Source organism: Physcomitrium patens, chromosome 20 (assembly GCF_059467195.1).
Source record: "Physcomitrium patens ecotype Gransden chromosome 20, ASM5946719v1, whole genome shotgun sequence".
In the NCBI taxonomy this organism is placed as follows: domain Eukaryota; kingdom Viridiplantae; phylum Streptophyta; class Bryopsida; order Funariales; family Funariaceae; genus Physcomitrium; species Physcomitrium patens.
In genome coordinates, this window is record NC_143429.1 from 11,478,087 (window position 1) to 11,498,747 (window position 20,661).

Consider the following 20,661-nt stretch of genomic DNA (forward strand, 5'->3'; position numbering starts at 1 on the left):
ATGGAACTATGTAGAATATGTTAAGTAGGTAATATCTTCCTCAAGAAACTTTGAAAAAGTTTTTAAATATAAATTAGATTTTAGAATTTTATAGATATGTCATGAAGCTATTGAATGCCAACATTTTTATATTTATTTATTTATTTATTTGTATTCTAGTATTGATTCAGGACTCTCTAGGTTTTCTATCATTGATAGTAGCCATTATAAATTCTTTCTATATATATATATATATATATATGTGTCTAGCTTATTTGTCTATTTTTTCTCTTTTAGCAACATAACAATATATTTGTCCTTTCAAAGATTTGTTTTGACTTACATTGTTTACACCTTTAATTGATTATCATCATTGAGAATTGTGGCCTCTAATCCTCTCTTTGAAGCATAAATACACCCTTAAATTGCTATATTTATAAACTTAAAACTTTTTACCTGTAAATAACACAAATTTGGTGCTAAAATCATGTAAATTATACTAAAAAATCCCTATTCCAAATTCCTAGTATATGTACTTTTTACAATAAACCATTCAAACTAGCGGACCATCCACAAAGCTAAGTTGTTGCAGAGTAAACCCACTTAAAACTATTCAACCAACAAACTTGCTCAATTATTGCCTTATACCATCCACTGTAAACAATCATTTAGGTCTCATTGTCACTTTGTTAGATTTTCCTATAACAAAACCCACTTTTTTATTTTATTTTATATTATTACATCCTTCTCAGCTTCGACGTTTCAAGCACAGGGAATTTGAATTTAGGGTTTGTCGTTGGTTGCATTGGAATCGTCGCCATGCCAATCGGAGCCCGAAGCCACATCGAATTTCTCCCACATCAGCATCGTTTCTCGCCATGTCACCGCAAACAGGAACCAACCACGAGGCTCGTGATTGCGCTAGAGAGAAAATCCGAAGTTTCCCTGTGCGTTGCGAATTCTTGGAGCAGGAATCCGTCTTCCAGAGGGGATTTGTTCCAATACATTCATCATCGAGGTTGTGGATCAGTCCGCATCCATCCAAAGCAGAAAATCGCAATGTACAGACAGACTTACTGAAAAGCTCAAACAAGACGGACCTGGATGGAGCCAAGAGTGCCCGGGATGTCGCCTCCTCGCTCGCTCACAACGACAGACCTGATGATGCTTGCATGAGCAGCACCGCCACCGTTTCCCGCTTCCTAGCGCAACAGGGTCTCTAAGATTGTGAGAGACCACTGGAGCCTGCTGGGCCTGTGTACGTTCCAACGATGCCCGAATCGTTCCCCGCATTCTCTTGCCACTGATCGTCGAATGGGTGCTCGATTTGGTTTCGGGGATGGCAAATGCGAGTTTGGCTCGATGTGGGTTGTGGTGGCAATGTTTGCCTTGTCGTTGTGAAGGGTTGTTCTTTGACGTCTAAGCTATGTGGTTTTGTGTTTACATCGGTTGCGCATTATGTGGAGTTTTGCTTCTGTAGGTGTTGGTTTCAGTTCGGTGCTCTAGCTAAGAGTTTTGCTGGTCTTTGCCGGCAGCGTGTTTCAGTGATTTCGGTTATGAGGGCGTTGAATGCAAGTTTTTGATGTGGCGTAAGCTGGAGCTTGGGGTGGGTTTGTTATTGCTGTGGATTTTGTGATTGAACGCATCAAATTCACCGTTTGCAGGTCTAATTTAGGGTAACAGTGGCAGCATGGTTTCCTTAGTAGGTTCGCACTTAATTGCTACTAGAATGTCGTTAATGTGTGAACTGGTAGGTACTTTTGACTTCGCCTTACACCCCTGTAGTCGATGCGGATCTAATGTCTTTTACCGCTTGATGGGTAACACTTTCAAAATTGTATGACGTGTTTTAATTTGCAGCCATTCTGGGTTTTGTTTGACATTTGAGCTTGCTAATATGCCCTTCATAGAAGAGAGTCGAAAGTGAAACTGCACAGATCGTCAGTGACAGCCGGCCTTGCGTGTGTGGTCGGAGTTTTAGGGGTTGTTAACCAATTTCTTTGTTCTCTGTCGTGCATTTCTCTAAGGGCATCTGGTAAGTTGAGCTCTGTTGTAGTTGTTGTGATATATATATATATATATATATATATATATATATCCTGTTAATGACCTTTCTATTTCGATTTTTGATTACGTGTAGCAATGCTTCTAAAGTGGATATCAATAAGATTTGTAGCCTCTAGGGTCGTTGCCCCCCTGAGGGTTGAGCCGTCTTGGTTTCCAGGAGCTGGTCTTAGTTTCATCTCCTAGCTGAAATTTTGGTTTGGGCCTATGAAAGAGACGCCAGGTGTTTGTAGGCTTATAAACTTTTTCGAGTTGTTCGTAGGTTTACAGACTTTTTCGAATTGTTTGTAGGCTTACATACTTTTTCGACTTTCAATGCTATGATTTATTTTCATGTTAAGTAGTCCGTTCTGCTGTAAACATTGGTTTTTGGTTAGCAAGTATCTGGATTTAAGGGTTTATAAATGATCAGGATTTTGTTGCTCTTTGCAGATGACACTCTATATATTGTTCGTTGGTGCAGGATCTTGCGAAGGAATATTCATGGTAGAGTTCTCCCAAGCGAAGTGTCTGAGACCGGGTGTAATAACCTGAGACCGGAAAACTTTCTCAGTGTGATCAGTTGGGATGTCGTAAGGGCACATAGTAATTTATACTGGGTCTGAGATAGTGGAAGCATATTTTGGATGCCAAGCAACAGTGCAGCTCGTGGCCTGGCTTTATAATTCCAAGTTCCTGAAATAAGTTACAAGCAGTAACATGTGGTTAGTGAGAGGCTGAAGATAGACTGCAACCCATGCTTTTTGGTTATCATCGGAATGAGGGAGAGGATTCTATTTCTATTAATTTTAGGCAGTGACAATAGTTTTTCATTCCTCTGGCAGTAAGCGATCTCTTGCTTACAGCTTTAAAAATATGGTCCTCGAGCCGATTTATCTTGACCTTAGCAGCTCAGATGATGAAGATGAAGATCCTAACTGGGACCGGAATGATGCAACCGGGCCAACAGCATTTACTTGTTTTCCGAAGGTAATTCACTCATTGGTTTCAAGAAACAGGGGAGAGATAGCATGTTTGTGTGCATCTTTTTGGACGTAATTCTGTGTTTTATTATACAAATGCTAAATTCATCGTGCTTACAACGAGTTGGTGTGGCAAGTGCTGCCCACACCTACTGGTGTAACATGTTGCAGATTACTTGTACACAGCATGGGCTCTTAAATGGTTTGGGGATTATCCTTGTTTAACAGATTTTTTTGTTTAGGTCTTCAATATGGACGTGGAGGATGATGATTTGTTTATCATCGACAAACCCAAAAGTACCGGTAAAGCGAAGAACGACAGGGAAAGAGTGATAAGAAGTGCGATTGATGACGATGAATGTTGTATTTTGGATACGGACCCTGGTGCAGTTGAGGCAACCGATATCGTTGTACCTTTTGATACAGATGAATTGGTGATGACTGGAGAAAAAGGGCCTGTAAGTATAAACAGAGACCGATTGTGTTGAGATTTTTTTCCCATTGCTACCCCCCCCCTAAAAAAAAAAAAAAAAAAAAAAAAAATTGAAACTGCTTTTAGATCTAATGCTCTTGTGTTCCCTGTTCAGGTGGCATGCAGGGATTTTCCACATGCTAGATATCTATGCGTTCACTTTCCGTTCAAGACCACCCTTCACTCCAAGTACTGTTCCCAGGTGAATTTCCATTTCAATATTCTCGTGGTGATTAAGCCATTATCTTAGTTGCATTACCATAAGTTATCGTGCTCTTGTTACAATGTTGTATATGTACTAAATTCTATCGACGGAAATCACGTACGCAGTTTGGTGTGACAGTCCATTCGTGCATTAGTCTCAGGATCTGTTGCAGATTGTTTTGCTAATCAGACTGCAAAGTTAATGAGTTATTTATATCAATGACTCAGCTTCTATTCTTGCTCAACTGCATGCTTACTATATATTGTAGTAAACATTGGTGGGCTCGGTTGCAGTGTCATTGTTATGTCTGCGATTCATTAGCTCCATGTGCTCAGTGGGGCGAGGGGAACAATTCAAATGATCACTGTCATGCATCAGAGGAGCCTCGTTGGAAAATTCTACGAAAGGTTGCAAAATGTGGTACTGTTCCGTCACCTGTGCCTCCCGCGTCCGGAGCATCAGCCCAAGCGGCCGCTACACTGTCAAGTGAGCCACGCCATATGTGCATTTGTCTGCTTCCATGTTCTTACTTTTCTTTGGAAGGCGTTCTTGTATTTTTTGAGTCCATAATATTTGTTCCTATGAGTTTGAGTGCTTTAGGGTGTATCTTTTTCCATTTTATTTGGATTATTTGACTATGACTATTGATGGTCTAACTGTTTGAACATGCTGGTAAAAGTGAAGCATTCCAATGAGAAGTAAGTGCTGGATGAAGAAAGAACATTAGTAGATCCCACGAGATTCTGAGTTTGGATTGTTACATCGTGGTGACTGCACTCTTTTTCTTTTACCTTACTTCAAATGCTTTGAACACCAGCTTAATGATAATTATTAGTAGCAGTCTTTATGCTGGAAGTATTGAAACAGACTTTATCTGACAGGTATGTTCGGGGCCGAAAACCCAACGGGAGTAAGTAGACTGGCCCAATCAAACCTATTACAGGCGCACACTTCACGTTCATCACCGATTGTTCACTCGCCACTAAAGAGAGATCCTTTAATCATCAAGTTGAAGGGCAAAGCCCGTGGAAAAGCTTCTCAACTTGCTCGCCTTGGAGTCCGTTCATCTCGTCCTGATCGGCCCATACCCCTGTCTTCTTTACCAGGACATAGACAACGACCTCCTCTAAGACCTTCCTCCACGGTTCCGGAGAGTATACCAGATGAGTGTAGTAATCAGCTTCCACCGAGACCTTCCTCAACACCTTCCGATAGAGTTCAAGTTGATGCCATAGTCTCGATTCCTACACAACCTCTGCAGCTGTCTCAACCCACAAGATCCAACCCCCGCCATAATCCTAGTACTGGAAGAGTTGCAACCATTTCAGCTCTACCCCTACGATCTCAACATTCTGTGCCCACTGCTAATCCGCTTTCCAGTATAGGAGGTAAAGGTGTTGCAACTAATCAGCCACCGCCCAACCCCAATGCAGCTCCATATAATCCTTCTAGTTCTCCACGCCTGCCCAATAATTCACCACCTTACATTACGTCTCCACCTCCTGTTAGTTCGCATGATCATTTTTTGCGGCCTTCTGTTGCAGATTCCGCTGTTCCAGGCTTCGTCTCATCAGTTCCTCATATTCCTGACAGTAGGTACGTTCCTGCCAGCGCCTTGAGTGACGTGAATATGGCTCCAGTTTATGAGGATCAGAGTAGTTTACAGGCGCTTGCTGTACAGAGGCCTAGTGTCATAATCAGTTCTGATTACGTAGCTCAGAGTTATAGTAGTCCTGTGGACTCAGCAGCTCATATTGCGGATATTCTGGCGGGACCAATCGAAGGATTGGAGGTGGACGCAGTCGCTCAATTCGACTATTTCGCAATTACTGGAATCGGCGCGGTGGAATCTCCCGGTGCTAGTTGGCAGGCCACGCCATCCCTGAACGACGTGCTGGAGCAAATGGCACGTGACGATTTTCTGTGGGAGCAGTATCCTGGTTTGTAATAAACCCTCACCACTGGCATTTGGATGCACCTTGTTTGACTGGAGAACAAAAGACTGATTTTGGCGATAAGTTGATGTTCCGAGGTTTTTCTTTCGCAATTTTCGGAAGAAGACTTCATGCCCCTGCTCTCAGCTAGTTCAGGGATGGACTAAAAATGGGCGCCATGTCATCTTTCAGGTTTGTTTGTTACACTGCTCAGGTTGAAGTGAGGTCAATTTTTGCCGTATGCCACACTGATAACTTTCATTAATGCGGATTACTAACCTGCCCTCCGTTTAGGATTCCTTAAGAATAGAAACAAGGAAGATGAAAATAATCCAATCCAAGTAGCAATAAGTATGTCATTAAGCCACGAACTCTCAATGCCACTTGTAAACATACAGCAATGGCTTTTAGACACAGCGTCTCTTGTTGGGTTTTATTCAGGTCTTTCAGAGTCTGTTCGTGTTATATATATATATATATGTCATTTAAATCCAGTCTATTCCTTTACTGACGCTGGCTCAATTGTCAGATTTTTATTAGTGCACTGAAGTTCTTTACTGGCGTCTGCAGGTCTGAAGAGATCCTGGTAGTCCACTCAGCCACTTCTTCGAGCGAGAAAGGGAGCTTAGTCCATCGGTTTTGCTAGTGATTGAATTTTAGTATTTTGGCAGCAGTTCATTTAAATGAGGATGCCAGATTTGTGCAGGGCGATGAAATTGTTGGGCAGAGTAAATATCCAGTTGATTATTTTCTGCTAATGATTGACCATTCAATCCGTAATTTTGATATAAATTTAAACTCAGTGTAGCTGATAAATGTTATGCAAGTCGGTTATTGAACAACATGACAAGCATTATATACCGCTGTGGAAAATCACTCTGTTGCAACAGGTGATCTTGTTGCTTTCAATCCTTAAAATTGACCTCTGAAATTTTTTGTTTGGAGGGTTGGAGTTTTTGCACACCTTTTCCGAAGTGTACATGTGTTCTGTGAATTGCCATCAAACTACGTGTGCAATTCCTAATTCTATATCTAGTTGTTGTGCCAGCAAGCTAGGGCCCAACTCTCGGTTCTTCACTCGTTGATATGAAGGCAGTAGTGTTATTGCTTCTAGTTCAGAGAAATACACGTTATTTTCACTTCCACCTTCGCAGATATGTATTCAATCCATATAGTAGTTTCGGTTGAAGGTAAGGTTTCCTTAATCCGAGGGAGAAGGTGAAGAGTAAGATGATGTTTAAGCCAGACTGGCATGTATCTTGGTGGGTGTTGGAGGAATTTTCTTCAAACTATTGGTAGAACCCTAAAACGTTTATCTGTAACACAAGTTATTCGTCTTCACTAGGGCTGGGACTGACTCGTAGCAAGTACTGTTTAGGCTTTTGTGACGCACACATGAGCGAAACAAGTCTCACTTTCAACCCCTTCACCAAAAACTGCACAGTTCTCACGAAACCTGAACGAGAGGACTCTAGAATTTCCGTTTACATTTAAAAACTGACGACGTAAGGTCAGCTCCAGTCACGTGCTACGTATGCCCTAAATGGGAAACCCTAGCGGGGGCCTCTAAAGACCTCCCCTCCTCACAACTTTAGCCTCTTCCATTCCTCCTCGTTGTTGGAACCCTGCACTCCTCCGCTTCGTACCCACAATTTTTATCAGCAGCCATGATCTTCCGGGTTCGTATCCTGCTGACATTTTCTCATGCCGTTTCATCTCCAGAATGCCACGAACCTAATTCTGTGTTGAGTTTTGTATGTTACATCTTGGGTTTAAGTGTGTAAATAGGTTTACTGCCTTCGTTTTTTCGAGGAGGACGAGGTGTTTGTCTCAGTTGTATGTAGAAGCGATAACAGGGGTTTAGTGTTAGGAAGAGGGGCAGAGTAGTTTTAGTTTAGTTTTGCCAGGTTTAATGCAGCAAGTCGCGGCGAGCCGGATGTCGCTTGTCAGGTTCACTACCCTGACTTCCAACGGTGTGGCTTTAGTTGGGTTGTTCGAATAGCTCACGTTGGGATCTCGCGGGATGAAAATGATGTTTAGGTCAGAGGTTATCGCATCGAAGTTTTTCAGGGCCATTGACGTTTAGCTCTTGGTTTTCGTGACGCCTTTCCTTGGCGTGGTATTCACAAGTGATTTGGATTTATTTTTACAGTTTCACCAGTACCAGGTGGTTGGGCGAGCCCTTCCAACCCCGGGCAATGAGACCCCCAAGGCTTACCGCATGAAGTTGTGGGCCACGGACGAAGTGCGCGCCAAATCTAAGTTTTGGTAAGTACGTAATTAATTAATAACTTCTCTAAGATCAGGTTGGAGCGGTTTACTTTTGAAATTTCATCTATGTCTTCGGCAGTAGTACTTCATGTTTGGTGCATATTAGAGAGATATGTTGTTAGTCATTATGGAACATCGTCTTTAATGGGAGTTCTTCTTACTCCTTCAAATGCTCTAGATGTATTCTGTAACTCTAAATGCGAGGATTGTTCTTCTGTAGGTACTTTTTGAGGAAGTTGCAGAAGGTCAAAAAGGCCCATGGGCAGCTTCTTGCCATCAATGAGGTATTTTGCAGTGCGTAATCAACGTTTTCTCTTACAGCGGTTTTGTTAACTTTCGCCTTTATGGTTGTAGCATCATTCTCTTAGGAACTGAGAATTGCCGATAAAGCAAGGAGACAGTCGTCTATGAAATTTGGTAGTTGATGTTCAAATCCCTTGCTGCCCTTACAGCACAGATTGTATCCAAATGATGAGATATCCTATGAAGTCCCACACCCCTTGGGAATGCAATTGTTGTTTCATTTTACTTTTTATTTTTGTTACTTTTGTGCTGTTTCTCGAATATGCCTCAAATCGTGTGCTCGAGACAAACGGGCAATGCCACGTTTCGTTAACCTAAAGAGAGCATTGGTTACCGAAGGTTGCACATCGGTGTGTCACTGAACACTCCTGTTGCCCATTCCAGATTTTTGAGAAGTACCCTACCACCATCAAGAACTACGGTATTTGGGTGAGGTATCAAAGTCGTACCGGATACCACAACATGTACAAGGAATACCGTGATCTTACACTTAATGGAGCAGTTGAGCAGATGTACGACGAGATGGCTTCACGTCACAGAGTGCGCTCCCCTTGCATCCAGATCATCAAGACAGCCACTATTCCAGTAGCTCTGTGCAAGCGTGTGAACACCAAGCAGTTCCATAACTCGAAGATCAAGTTCCCTCTGACCAGCCGCAAGATCCGGCCACCAAGCAGGAGTTTGAAGACCACTTACAAGGCTTCCAGGCCCAACACTTTTGTCTGAACTGTTAATTGTCTTCGTGAATGCATTGGGAATTCAATTCAGTAAAAGCAGGAAAATATTTTCATGACCTAATTGTTTATTTCAGCTCATCAGTTTATGTGATGGAATGGATTCCCAGATGTTTGATGAATGATCTGTTCAATGTAATGATGGCTCTCAATGTGTGCTGATAGAATTATCTCACGATTGAGCCTAAGGATGAAACAGAACTGTCTTTGAGTCATGGGATTATATTCTATTAGTCTGTTAGTCAATTGAGAAGTCTCTCTATCTTACGATATGACAGTCCATGTCTTAGTTGACTGATGCCGGGTTTGGGGGTGATTGGCATTCAATTGTTTCTTAATCTTAATTTCATATTGTTGCACAGTTTTGCATTTTTGTGCTTCCCAATGTACTATCAATTTTTGCCTGCTCATTATTTGGAACAGTTATTGCCTCCCGAGCTCGTTGCAATGGAAACAGTACATAATTTTCACTGATGAGTGTGTCATCACTTCCAGAATCTGTTGGTGATTCATACTTGATTCTTTCCATCCTGTGATTCCAATTGGATGATAAGTTGTGAGTTTGAAATATTGATAAGAGCTTGTTTAAATTTTAAGTGAGTACAGAGTTAGAATTTACAGAAGTTTATGACGTTTTTTGATTCGATGCTTTTAATTAATAATTAGAGTTTCTTCTTGTTAATTAATAACCTTTACTATATATATATATATATATATATATATGCAATAGATGGTATGAATTAATGTAGAGAGACAATTGCATTTGAAAATAATTATAGCTTCTTGAAGTTTGGAAGCATGTTAAATTTTTCAATAAAACATAACTTGTTATTAAATATCATTATTGTAATGATTAAAAATAGTTTCATGAATTCATTTGTTTATTTATAATAGAAGCTATGTTTTATCAATGATCGTCTCATGAATTTAAAAACAAGTAGGAGTAGTAGTGGTTTGAACCAATTCTAGATAAATGGTTCATCCATTTTGGCAAATTTGTCAAACCAATTTATATTAGTTTGCAATGATTTCTATATATAATAGATTGTTAGAATTGTTACATTGCACAATGGTTTTTTCTCATGATTCATGAAAATCTTAAACAAATATTATAAAACAAGGCCCAATATTTGAAGATTGAGCAACTTGGAAATATAGCAAAGAATTCCAAATGTCATCTCAAATTATGATGATTATGTCACGGACACAAAATATAGACTTGAAATCTAACAAGAAGTTCAAGAAGAAGTGGCAGAACTAGATTAAACAGATGAGTACAAAAACAACACCAGAAAGGTGAGCTAAAACTCCAAGAGATGTGTTGTCGAGACTGAAGAACTCTTCAGCCTCGATCCCTATATATACTCCTACTTAGGAAGCTTCTCGAGCTACTTCTATTAACTAGGAAGCTTCTAGAAGGTTCCCGAGGCTTCCTTTCTAGAAGGTTCTAGAAACTTCTAGAGCTACTTCTATTAATTAGGAAGCTTCTAGAAAGTTCCAGGGGATTCCTTTCTAGAAGCTTCTAGAAAGTTCCAGGGGATTCCTTTCTAGAAGCTTCTAGAAACTTCTCTTCTACAAGGTTCCAGAGACTTCCTTTCTAGAAGCTTCTAGAAACTTCTCTCTAAAAGGTTCCAGAGGCTTCTCTTCTAGAAGGTTCTAGAGGCTTGTTTTCTAGAAGGTTCTAGAAACTTCTCTCTAGAAAGTTCTAAGGAATATGTCCTTAACATCACCCCCTCCTTTAGCTTCGAGGTCTCTGAGAAGCAATGTTGTTGATCAGTACCAATGCAAGAAAATGAAGATCTGTCGCATAACTTCTGCTATGAACTCCAACTGTTGTTCACGAGGCAAGTGGTTCATCGACCCTTGAAGCCAACGGTAGTGGCCCACGCCTTCGACTTCTGACCAAGCATGAACTTCCGTGTCCTTATTGTGAAATTGTCCTGCAAACACGCCTTCTGGTTGACCATCGTAAGCAGGCTCGATCTCAAATACGATCACTAGTGATCGGTCACTCGGTATCCTTCGTCGTTGTCGTGGTACATGTAGTTCTTCATCTCGGGGTCGCCTTCGTGAGCTACTCGGTTGCGATACTCTGACTGGCATAGTATCTATCTCTTGGCTATCCATATCAAAAGACCAAACTACGATCTATCTTGGAGAAAATAACTACATCAACTATGAATTTTGCTGGTGCTCTCCCTTTTTCTTATATTGTTGGGAGAACAAGCTTCAGAAAGAAGCTATCATCGAATTGATTTAGGTTTATCGGGATGTCGTTGATGAAACTCCTGTACCTTTTGTGGCGCATTCGCAAGATTTTCAACTGGCTCCCACGTTCGCTCATTAATGTCATAGCCATACCAATGAACAATATATTCTAACTTTCCCCACCTTCGCCGTGAATCCAATACCTTTTCAACCTTGTATTCTTCGTGGTTCTCGATTTCAATACTAGGTGGCGGACATTGCACTCTTCCAGGAAAAGATGACTCTCGATAAGGTTCCAACAGAGAAACATGAAAGACTGGATGTACCTTCATAGAAGCCGGTAACTCCAGCCGGTATGCCACTGGATTAATTTGCTTCTGGATGATAAATGGTCCCAATCTTCGATAGTCCAACTTATCACATGGTCGCTTGGTCTTGATATTTCGTCGAAGAAGCCAGGCTTTGTCTCCAACTTTGAAAGTAGGTGTTGGATTCCGAAATCTATCTGCAGACGTCTTGTAGGATTCTTCAGCGGATTGTAATTGAAGCTTCAACATAGTTTGAAGCTCTGATAGTTGCTTCGCAAATCCTTCAGCTGCTCGATTGTTATTTGTTGACGTACTCAATAAATCAAGCTTCGGATGATACCCATAGTTGGAAAAGAATGGTGTTTGTTGAGTCGACGCATGGAGGGTGTTGTTATATGCAAACTCGGCTAGCGGTAGATATGCAGTCCAATCGTCTTGTTGATAGTTGATGCTGCATCGTAAGTACTGCTCCAAGACTTGGTTCACCCGTTCCGTTTGGCCATCAGTTTGAGGATGAAAAGCTGAAGAAAGCTTGATATCCACCTTCAATATCCCAAAGAGAGATCTCCAAAACTTTGACACGAACTGGGTACCTCGATCTGATATGATATCATCTGGTAGTCCATGATATCGATACACATTATCGAGAAAGAGTCTTGCTGTGACTTCACTGGACGATGTCTTCTTACAAGGAACAAAGTGTGCCATCTTCATAAGCCGATCTACCACGACAAAGATGCTGTCAAATGAGTTTGATGATGGCAAGTCTTTGATGAAGTCCATAGAAATTAAAGACCATGGTCGACGTGGAATTGGCAATGGCTGTAAAAGTCCATAAGGGCGATGCCGAGGATTCTTAGATCTTGAACAGATGTCACAAGAGAGGACAAAATCTTTCACATCCTTCTACATTTGGGGCCACCAAAAATCTCGGGAAATAAGCTCCAAGGTCTTGTTGAATCCAAAATGTCCTGCAGCTGGAAAATCATGGCGAGATTGAAGAACTCGGAGTCGTGCTAGTTCTTTTGGAATGTACAATCGCTCTTCAAAGTATAAAAGATCTCCCTCCACCTTGAACTTGTCATCATTGATACGTTGCTTGATATCAATGGCTACTGAATCTTTAATGGTCATAGCACGTACCTGGTTTAGGAAGTCAGCATCAAATGATACAATAGTAGCACAAAGTTGAAATCTCTCTGGCTTCAATAACGTTGTACATTGTTGATCAAACGCTGCTTCTCCAGCCTTTGGTGCAAGATACGATCTCCTTGATAAAGCATCGGATAGTCCTTGCTGCCTTCCAGGTCGATAAGTGATAACGAAATCGAATCTAGATAGCGACATATTCCACCGAGCTTGACGCCGATTTAAAACTCGAGCCGTCATGAAATACTCCAAATTCTTGTGATCCGTATATACGGTTACTGGATGTGCAGCTCCTTCAAGAAAGTGACGCCATTCTTCGAAAGAATCCACTATAGCAAGAAGTTCCTTATCGTGGATCTCATAATTGATTTCAGCAGTAGAGAACTTCCGAGAATAGAATGCAACTGGATGGAGCTTCTTATCTTCACTCATTTGTGAAAGCACAGCTCCCAAAGCAAAATCTGAAGTATCAATTTCTAAATAGAAGGCCTTTGTAAAGTCTGGATGTACCAAAATTGGAGCTGTAGTAAATGCTGTCTTCAAATCTTGAAACGCCTTCTCCGCCAAAGGTCCCCATTCCAACTTATCCTTGCATGTTAATCGAGTGAGAGGAGCAGCAACTTGAGAATAATTCTTGATGAAGATCCGATAGAAGTTAGCAAAACCAAGAAAGCATTGTACGTCTCTAACCGTCTTCGGAACCTCCCAAGACATGATTGCTTCTACTTTCTTGGGGTCCATCTTCAAACCTTCTGTAGTCACAATGAACCCCAAAAATTCCATCTCCGTCTGGTGAAATAAACACTTTTCTAATTTGGCATATAGTCCTCGCTTGCGTAGTTTCTCCAAGACCAAACGAACATGCTCCTCATGCTCTTCCTCGTTTTTAGAGAATATTAGAATATCGTCCAAGTAGATGACAACAAAATCATCGAGGTGTTCTCGAAAGATGTCATTCATCATATGTTGGAAAACCGCTGGAGCATTGGTAAGACCAAAAGGCATGACATTATATTCGAAATGACCATACCTTGTAAGGAATGCTGTCTTCCACTCATCTCCTTCCTTGATTCGTACGAGATTATAAGCTCTCCTTAGATCAATTTTTGTAAAGATCTTCGCACGTCGAAGTTGTTCTAAGAGACTAGAAATCAAGGGTAATGGGTAACAATTTTTCTTTGTTACCTTGTTGAGGCCTCGATAGTCCACACACATCCGTAATGATCCATCTTTCTTCTTCACAAATAAGATGGGTGCTCCAACTGATGATTTTGAATGACGAATGAAGTTCTTGGCTAGATTCTCGTCGATGTACTTTCGTAACTCTGCCAACTCCGTTTGCGATAGATTGTAGATTGGACCAAAAGGTGGTTGTGCTCCTTCTTGCAAGTCTATGGCACAATCATATGGTCGGTGTTCCGGTAGTATGGCGGCGTTCTTCTTTTGAAACACGTCTTCAAAATCTTTATATTGCTCTGGTATACTTGCTGTTGAGATCTTCTCCTCGGTAGTTGGAGCCGCATAAATGACAAATGGAGTGCCTTCCTTAGATGATCTTATAAACGCTCTTGCTCTAATGAATAAGGATTTCTTTTTTCGAGGTTTTTTACTAGGTTTTTTCTTGGGTGGTTTTGTGGGAAAAGTCATCTTCCGCAACCTCCAATCTATCAATGGATTATGTTTTTTCAACCAAGAAAGACCAAGAATAATAGGATTTGATGGGGTTCTAATAATATTAAAAATAATATGACTACTATGGTCTTTAAACGTTACTTCTATAGGTTTTGATTCATGGGTGATGCTACCAGACAATAAAGGTCGCCCATCTATGACCTCAACATGAACAGGTTTTGATTTTTGTACTAAAGGGATTTTATGACGCTTTTCAAATTCTTCGTCTAAAAAACAAGCAGATGCTCCTGAGTCTAGTAGTGCTAAGGTTCTCAGTTTTTGAGGGCCGATAAACAGAGGGATTGTAAAACAAAGTGCAGGTTGGGCAGAAAGAAAGGAACCTGATTGTTGTTGGGATATTTCATTGTCCAGCCGCACGGTTCCTACTGTGGCTGGGCATCCTCGTTTTCCTGAACAAATACTCCCCTAGTCTTGACTATGCCTTGATTTTGCTTTTTGGGGCAGTTTCCGACTTTGTGGCCTTCTCCACCACAATACAAGCATAAATTTTCCTCCATACGTCGCTTTTTTTCTTCTATAGTAAGAGATTTGATGCGTACCGCATCAATTTACATGTCTTCCACCTCTGAATGCGAATTCACACTGCTTGCCGATACAGTTGGAGCATGGCAAATTATATGTTGTCTTGAGCGTTGGTCTTGACGACGTTGGAATAGGCGATTATCGCACTTCACAGCTTGGCTAATGGCTTCATTGAGCGTTCGTGGATCAGGAAGAGTTAACAACAAATCCTTCACATCATCTCTTAAACCCCAATAGAATTGACTCATCAACGCTTCTTCATCCCAATTGATGTCGCATACTAATTGCCTGAAATCCGAAGCATAGACTGATGTAGAACGCATCCCTTGTCGTAGCGACCAGATCTTTGTTGTAGCCCATCGAACCTTATCGTGTTCACCAAATGCTTCCGCAAATGCTTCCAAAAAGGTTTCGAAGTTGTTTAATATGGATGATCGTTTCTCAAACAAAGGAGCAAACCATGATAGAGCTTGTCCCGTAAGTAAGGTTCCAACAAGCCCAACACGTGACTCCTCCGTTGGATATCGTTCGGGCTGTAAAACTGTTATGAACCTGATTTGATTGACGAATCTTCGAAACTTGGAACGTGTTCCATCAAACTTATTTGGAAGGCTAACTCGAGGCTCCTTATGTTGTAGAACTAGTGGTTCTTGTCGAACCTGAGGTAAAGTTGTTTCTCCAAGTGCCAAAATTTGAGGCTGGTGTAGTTTAGATTATGCTATCCCAGATACTCCATCATTATGAAGCCTTGCCACCACTCCTTCAATCTCTGTAATTCTTTGTGATAACGTAGCGAGGGCATTCATAATAGCATCTAACTTAGACTCCGAACTTTCTGTCATACTAATGTCTTGATCTCCGGCCATTCTAAAAGAAGGACAAAAATGACCCTATAAGAGGCAATATTGGTTTATAGGAGGGTAATCTACAACCTATAAAATGCCTTAAGAATTTCAAGAAGAGGGGTAATCCACTCTCTCCAAGAAGAATAAGACTCCAATATTATAACCGAAGAAGTATCAGTTTAGAGGAGGGTTATCCGCAACCTCTAAAAAATGCTAGTATACCTTCAAGTAGAGGGATAATCCACACTCTACTAAGAAAGAACTAGCTCTGATATCTCAAGTTAGTATAGTCTCGACAAACTGTCACAGACACAAAATACAGACTTGAAATCTAACAAGAAGTTCAAGAAGAAGTGACAGAACTAGATTACATAGATGAGTACAAAAACAACACCAGAAAGGTGAGCTAAAACTCCAAGAGATGTGTTGTCAAGACTGAAGAACTCTTCAGCCTCGATCCCTATATATACTCCTACTTAGGAAGCTTCTCGAGCTACTTCTATTAACTAGGAAGCTTCTAGAAGGTTCCCGAGGCTTCTTTTCTAGAAGGTTCTAGAAACTTCTCGAGCTACTTCTATTAACTAGGAAGCTTCTAGAAAGTTCCAGGTGATTCCTTTCTAGAAGCTTCTAGAAACTTCTCTTCTAGAAGGTTCTAGAGACTTCCTTTCTAGAAGCTTCTAGAAACTTCTCTCTAAAAGGTTCCAGAGGCTTCTCTTCTAGAAGGTTCTAGAGGCTTGTTTTTTAGAAGGTTCTAGAAACTTCTCTCTAGAAAGTTCTAAGGAATATGTCCCTAACAGATTATTATTAGAGAGGTTTTAGATGTGTTGCTAGCTTTTATTTGTTGTATATATGAGAATTTATATTTTATTTATTTTATTCTTAAATATTTAATTCTAATAAGATGCACCATTGTTGATGCAGCTAATTAGTATCATTAGTTAGAAATATACTTGCAAGCTTAGTATGTAATTTGTTAATGCTTTGCAATTTTGCTGTTTTGATTAGATATTTGAGCTTCTTTTTGAACCATTGTAAGTCACTAGTTTTCCAAAGAGGTGAGAAACTTATCAAAAGACATGGTTTATTAAAAATATTATGAAAATTGGATTTATCTAATTTCTATTTGATGTTTATGATTCTTCATATTTTGTTGCACACATGCATAAATCTTGCATCTTCTTCACCAATATTTTGTTTATTTTTAAAAATTCTATTGCTTGAATTAAATAATATTTTTTCTTGATAAAGCTCTTAATTAGATTTTTTTATTATTTTTTATTCAAACTATTAATATTACAAATTTCTTTCTAAACAATCTTCTATTATCTATGATTAGGATGTGTTTATGGAAGTAGAATTATAATTAATAGATAAGATATGAATTATTATTTTATATTTTATATATCATTTAATTTTGTAAATGGATTTTAAAAAATAGTAATATAATAACTTAAACTATATATAATATTGTGCATTAAGTAACTTCTTAATATCTTGTTGATAGTCATGTATAATTGTGTGATATAAAAAAGAATATTCTTATCATTGATTTTAATTTAAGAAACTTGTATCTTTAATCTTAATGATATATATTTATATTGTGCAAACATCAAATAAAGAAAAATATACTCATGATAAGTAGATATTTTGTATTGTACAATATCATTGATTTTAATTTGCAAAGCCTCTTTAAATAAGAAACAAGTTGCAAAAATGGAAATTTGTACTAATAAAACATGAAAAAAAATAAAAAATAAATAGAGATTTTTTTAAAATCTCCCTCTCATGTTCAATCTTCATCTTTATGGTTGTCATTGCTCCTATTGCTTTTGCAAAGTTCTTATCAAATGAACTTTACTTTAGATTTTTAAGCCATTTTGAGTTTGTAAAAGATCACATTATACTATTGTAAGTTTGTGCTAAAACCAACAAAGATTTTTTACAATAATTTGGTGGTTAAAACTCTTAAAATAATAAGTGAAGCCAAAAATATTCTTATATAAGATTGACTACTATGATAAGGACTACTTTTTTCTATTAAAGTAATAAAAAAATAAAAGTTGAAAAATATACATATTAATAAGAAGTTATTTTATTTAGCAATAATAGTAAAAAACTAATTGTGTTATAAGATGATACATGACAATTGTATAAAAGATTGTATAATTTAATCAAATTTAATACTAAAATCACATCCATATGCAATCATATGTTCATTGTGAATTACTAAAATCATATTCTTATAGTAAATCTATGCAATAGTATAATTTGGTGTGATAGTGTAAGTATTAAAGTAAGTAAGTAAAAATTAAAATAGAATAAATTATATTATAGAAAATATTATCATAGGTAAGTTACTATTGATCAAAGGATTGGTTCTTGATATGTAAGAAGGCTAAGAGATAAGGTAGATAAATGGACAAAGGATCTTAAGTATGTAGAAGATATACTAAAGGTATATTTTCATAGTAGATAAGATATCAATGGATAGTCTTGATAGAATGTTGGTTGGATATATTCATCAAAAAATGGAAGTTGTCTATTAGCGTACCAACCACCATCTATAAGTATTGGATGTTGGAAGTAAAAGATATCTTATTCTATACTCTTCTTGTGAGTAACTTTGCTCATACTATGTGTTGTAACTTCAAACTTCTTTTTTCTTCAATAGGTTATAGGCCCACTCATATTTAGTTGTGAGTTTTGAAGTTCTTTGAAGACTTTTTTGTTGTGAGGAGTTTGTTTTAATGGTTGTTGCTAATATTAGGATTTGATATCTTCTAAATGCTCTTCTGTATCTAATTATTAATGTAATTTTTCTATTTCTTATTGTTAAGTGCATTTATTGTCTTAGAAGATATCAACTACTTTAAAATGATGTTATAAAATACTAGTATTTTGTTTCTTTGTTGAATTATATCATTGATGTATTAATATTATACTTTTATGTGTTGAATTTCATTAGAAGTCTTCTTATAGTGATAAGAAGGTAATTGTGAGATTAGAAGTTTTCTTGTGAGAGGTGAGAGTGATTAAAGAGTGAAATTATAAGTTTACTCACAAACGAAGAAAAAATTATAAGTTTACTCACAAAGTTAAGAAAGAAAATAAGAAAAATGTAAACAATTCTAGTAATAGTTTTGTTAGAAATGATTATTCTTTCATGGCAAGTATAGCAGTTTCTATGGCTACCATGTCCAAGTGGATTATAAATTCAAGTGCTACTAAGGACATGACACCATACAAATATTTATTTGATACTTATGAAGCAATTTCAACAACAAATGTTTGAGACAATGGCGTGGTGCAAGCCATTGGAATTGACTCCATTATAGTAGAGATTGTAATCAAGGATCAAATGAAAAAGATCAGATTTAAAGAAATCTTACATGTACCAAAGATGAAGAAGAATCTCTTTTCAATGAGAAAACTTGTATCACATGGTTATAAGGTTCAATTTGATATGAATGAATATTTTGTGAAGATATTGGATAGATAACATGTTGCTAAAGGCCTAAGAGATGGCAATCTCTATTTCATCAATTGTAAGAAGGTAAATGAAGTTGAAGTTGCGACATTTGTTGAGTTTCCACAAAATCAAAATAAGTTTGGAATTTGATATTAATAACTTTTTCATTTGAATGCCAAGAGTATGAGGGAGCTCCAATCCATGGTACATGGCTTAGATCTTAGTCAATTGAGCTACAATACCATGACACTTGCTTGTAGAGATTATATCCAAGGCAAACAACAAAAGGCTTCATTTCTAATAGGAGTTCCAATATGTGGTAATAAATTATTGGAAATTATGAATTCTAATATTTATAGATCAATGAGGATGCTATTAATTGAAAGAACAAGATATTTTGTTATATTTATTGATGATGTTTTAAGAAAGGTATACATTTACATCCTTAAAGCCAAAAATGAGTGTTTCTTAAGGTTTAAGGAATTTAAGGCACTTATAGAGAAGCAATCTCAGTGCAAGATCAAAGTATCATATAAAGACAATGGAGGTGAGTATATATCAAAGCATTTTGATGAGTCTTTAAAGAATCAAAGAATTACAAGACAAACCTCTACTTCTTATATTTTACAACAAAATGGAATTGCTAAAAGAAAAAATTGAACTATTGTGGAAATGATAAAGAATATTCTTCATGTATAAAAACCTGAATATGAATGTTGAAAGGAAGCTATGGTTACTTTAGTACATACAAAAAATAAATGCCCTACAAGTGCACTCACATCAATGACTTTACGAGAAGCTTGGAGTGGCAAGAAACCTTGTATTTCATATATAAAGATTTTTGGATGCATTACTTATGCAAAAATATCCGAATGCATGAGGTCCAAACTTGATGCAGAAGATAAAAAATGTACATTTATTGCATATTGTAAAGGTACCAAAGCATATAAGCTTATGTGCTTAGAAACCAAGAAGATCATTAAGAGTCATGATGTAAAATTCTTGGAGCATAAGAGTGTTTATGAGCTCTTAGAGATGTATCCAAGTGTGAGTAATGATATGTTTGTGGACACATCTTTAAATTTCAGTAACGAAAGAAAAAGAAGATGACAATGAAGATAGTAGAAATACAAATCAAAATAAAGAGCCATAGAATGTAGATCAAATTATTTTTAAAATTGCTAGAACCAACAATGAAGACAATTAAGATATTAAAAATGATAATAATAATGAATACTAACTATTAATTGTAAAGAAACAAGCTTTAAGAAATAAGAAGGTTACAAAACATCTTAAAATTTAAGAAAGTGAATCTTCATCAAGTGAAATAAGATATCTTTTAAGAGATAGAAAAAAATTTAGTGAATGATGGAGGAACCATATCTTTCCTTAAGTAAAAAACATATGAATATTACACTCTTTATTGATCCATTGACTGTACATGATGCAATGAAGTCTATAAATGCTATGAAGTAGAAGAATGCCATGGAAAAAGAGTACAAATTACTTATAAATAATAGAACATAGGAGATAACTCAACTTCT

The 20,661-nt window shown here is 37.9% G+C and overlaps 2 protein-coding genes across 13 annotated transcripts; both read left to right on the forward strand.

The window, feature by feature from the left end:
* Positions 1-1,061: 1,061 nt before the first annotated feature.
* On the forward strand, positions 1,062-6,577 carry LOC112273688 (uncharacterized). Of its 12 annotated transcripts, none has more exons than XM_024502763.3 (9): positions 1,062-1,237; positions 2,507-3,012; positions 3,248-3,463; positions 3,593-3,679; positions 3,976-4,168; positions 4,564-5,070; positions 5,227-5,278; positions 5,428-5,808; positions 6,187-6,577. In XM_024502763.3, the coding sequence occupies exons 2-8, from the start codon at positions 2,899-2,901 to the stop codon at positions 5,543-5,545; spliced, it is 1,287 nt and encodes a 428-aa protein (XP_024358531.1). In that variant the 5' UTR covers positions 1,062-1,237; positions 2,507-2,898; the 3' UTR covers positions 5,546-5,808; positions 6,187-6,577. The 12 variants fall into 12 exon arrangements, with proteins under 12 accessions (XP_024358531.1, XP_024358532.1, XP_024358533.1 ...); XM_024502764.3 differs by having other exon boundaries at positions 5,431-5,808; XM_024502765.3 differs by having other exon boundaries at positions 5,467-5,808.
* A 648-nt stretch (positions 6,578-7,225) lies between these two features.
* Positions 7,226-8,983, forward strand: LOC112273691 (large ribosomal subunit protein eL20y). Its single transcript, XM_024502771.3, has 4 exons — positions 7,226-7,295; positions 7,769-7,884; positions 8,108-8,171; positions 8,575-8,983. Exons 1-4 carry the CDS (start codon positions 7,284-7,286, stop codon positions 8,914-8,916), a joined length of 534 nt encoding a protein of 177 aa, XP_024358539.1. The 5' UTR covers positions 7,226-7,283; the 3' UTR covers positions 8,917-8,983.
* The last annotated feature ends 11,678 nt before the right edge of the window (positions 8,984-20,661 follow it).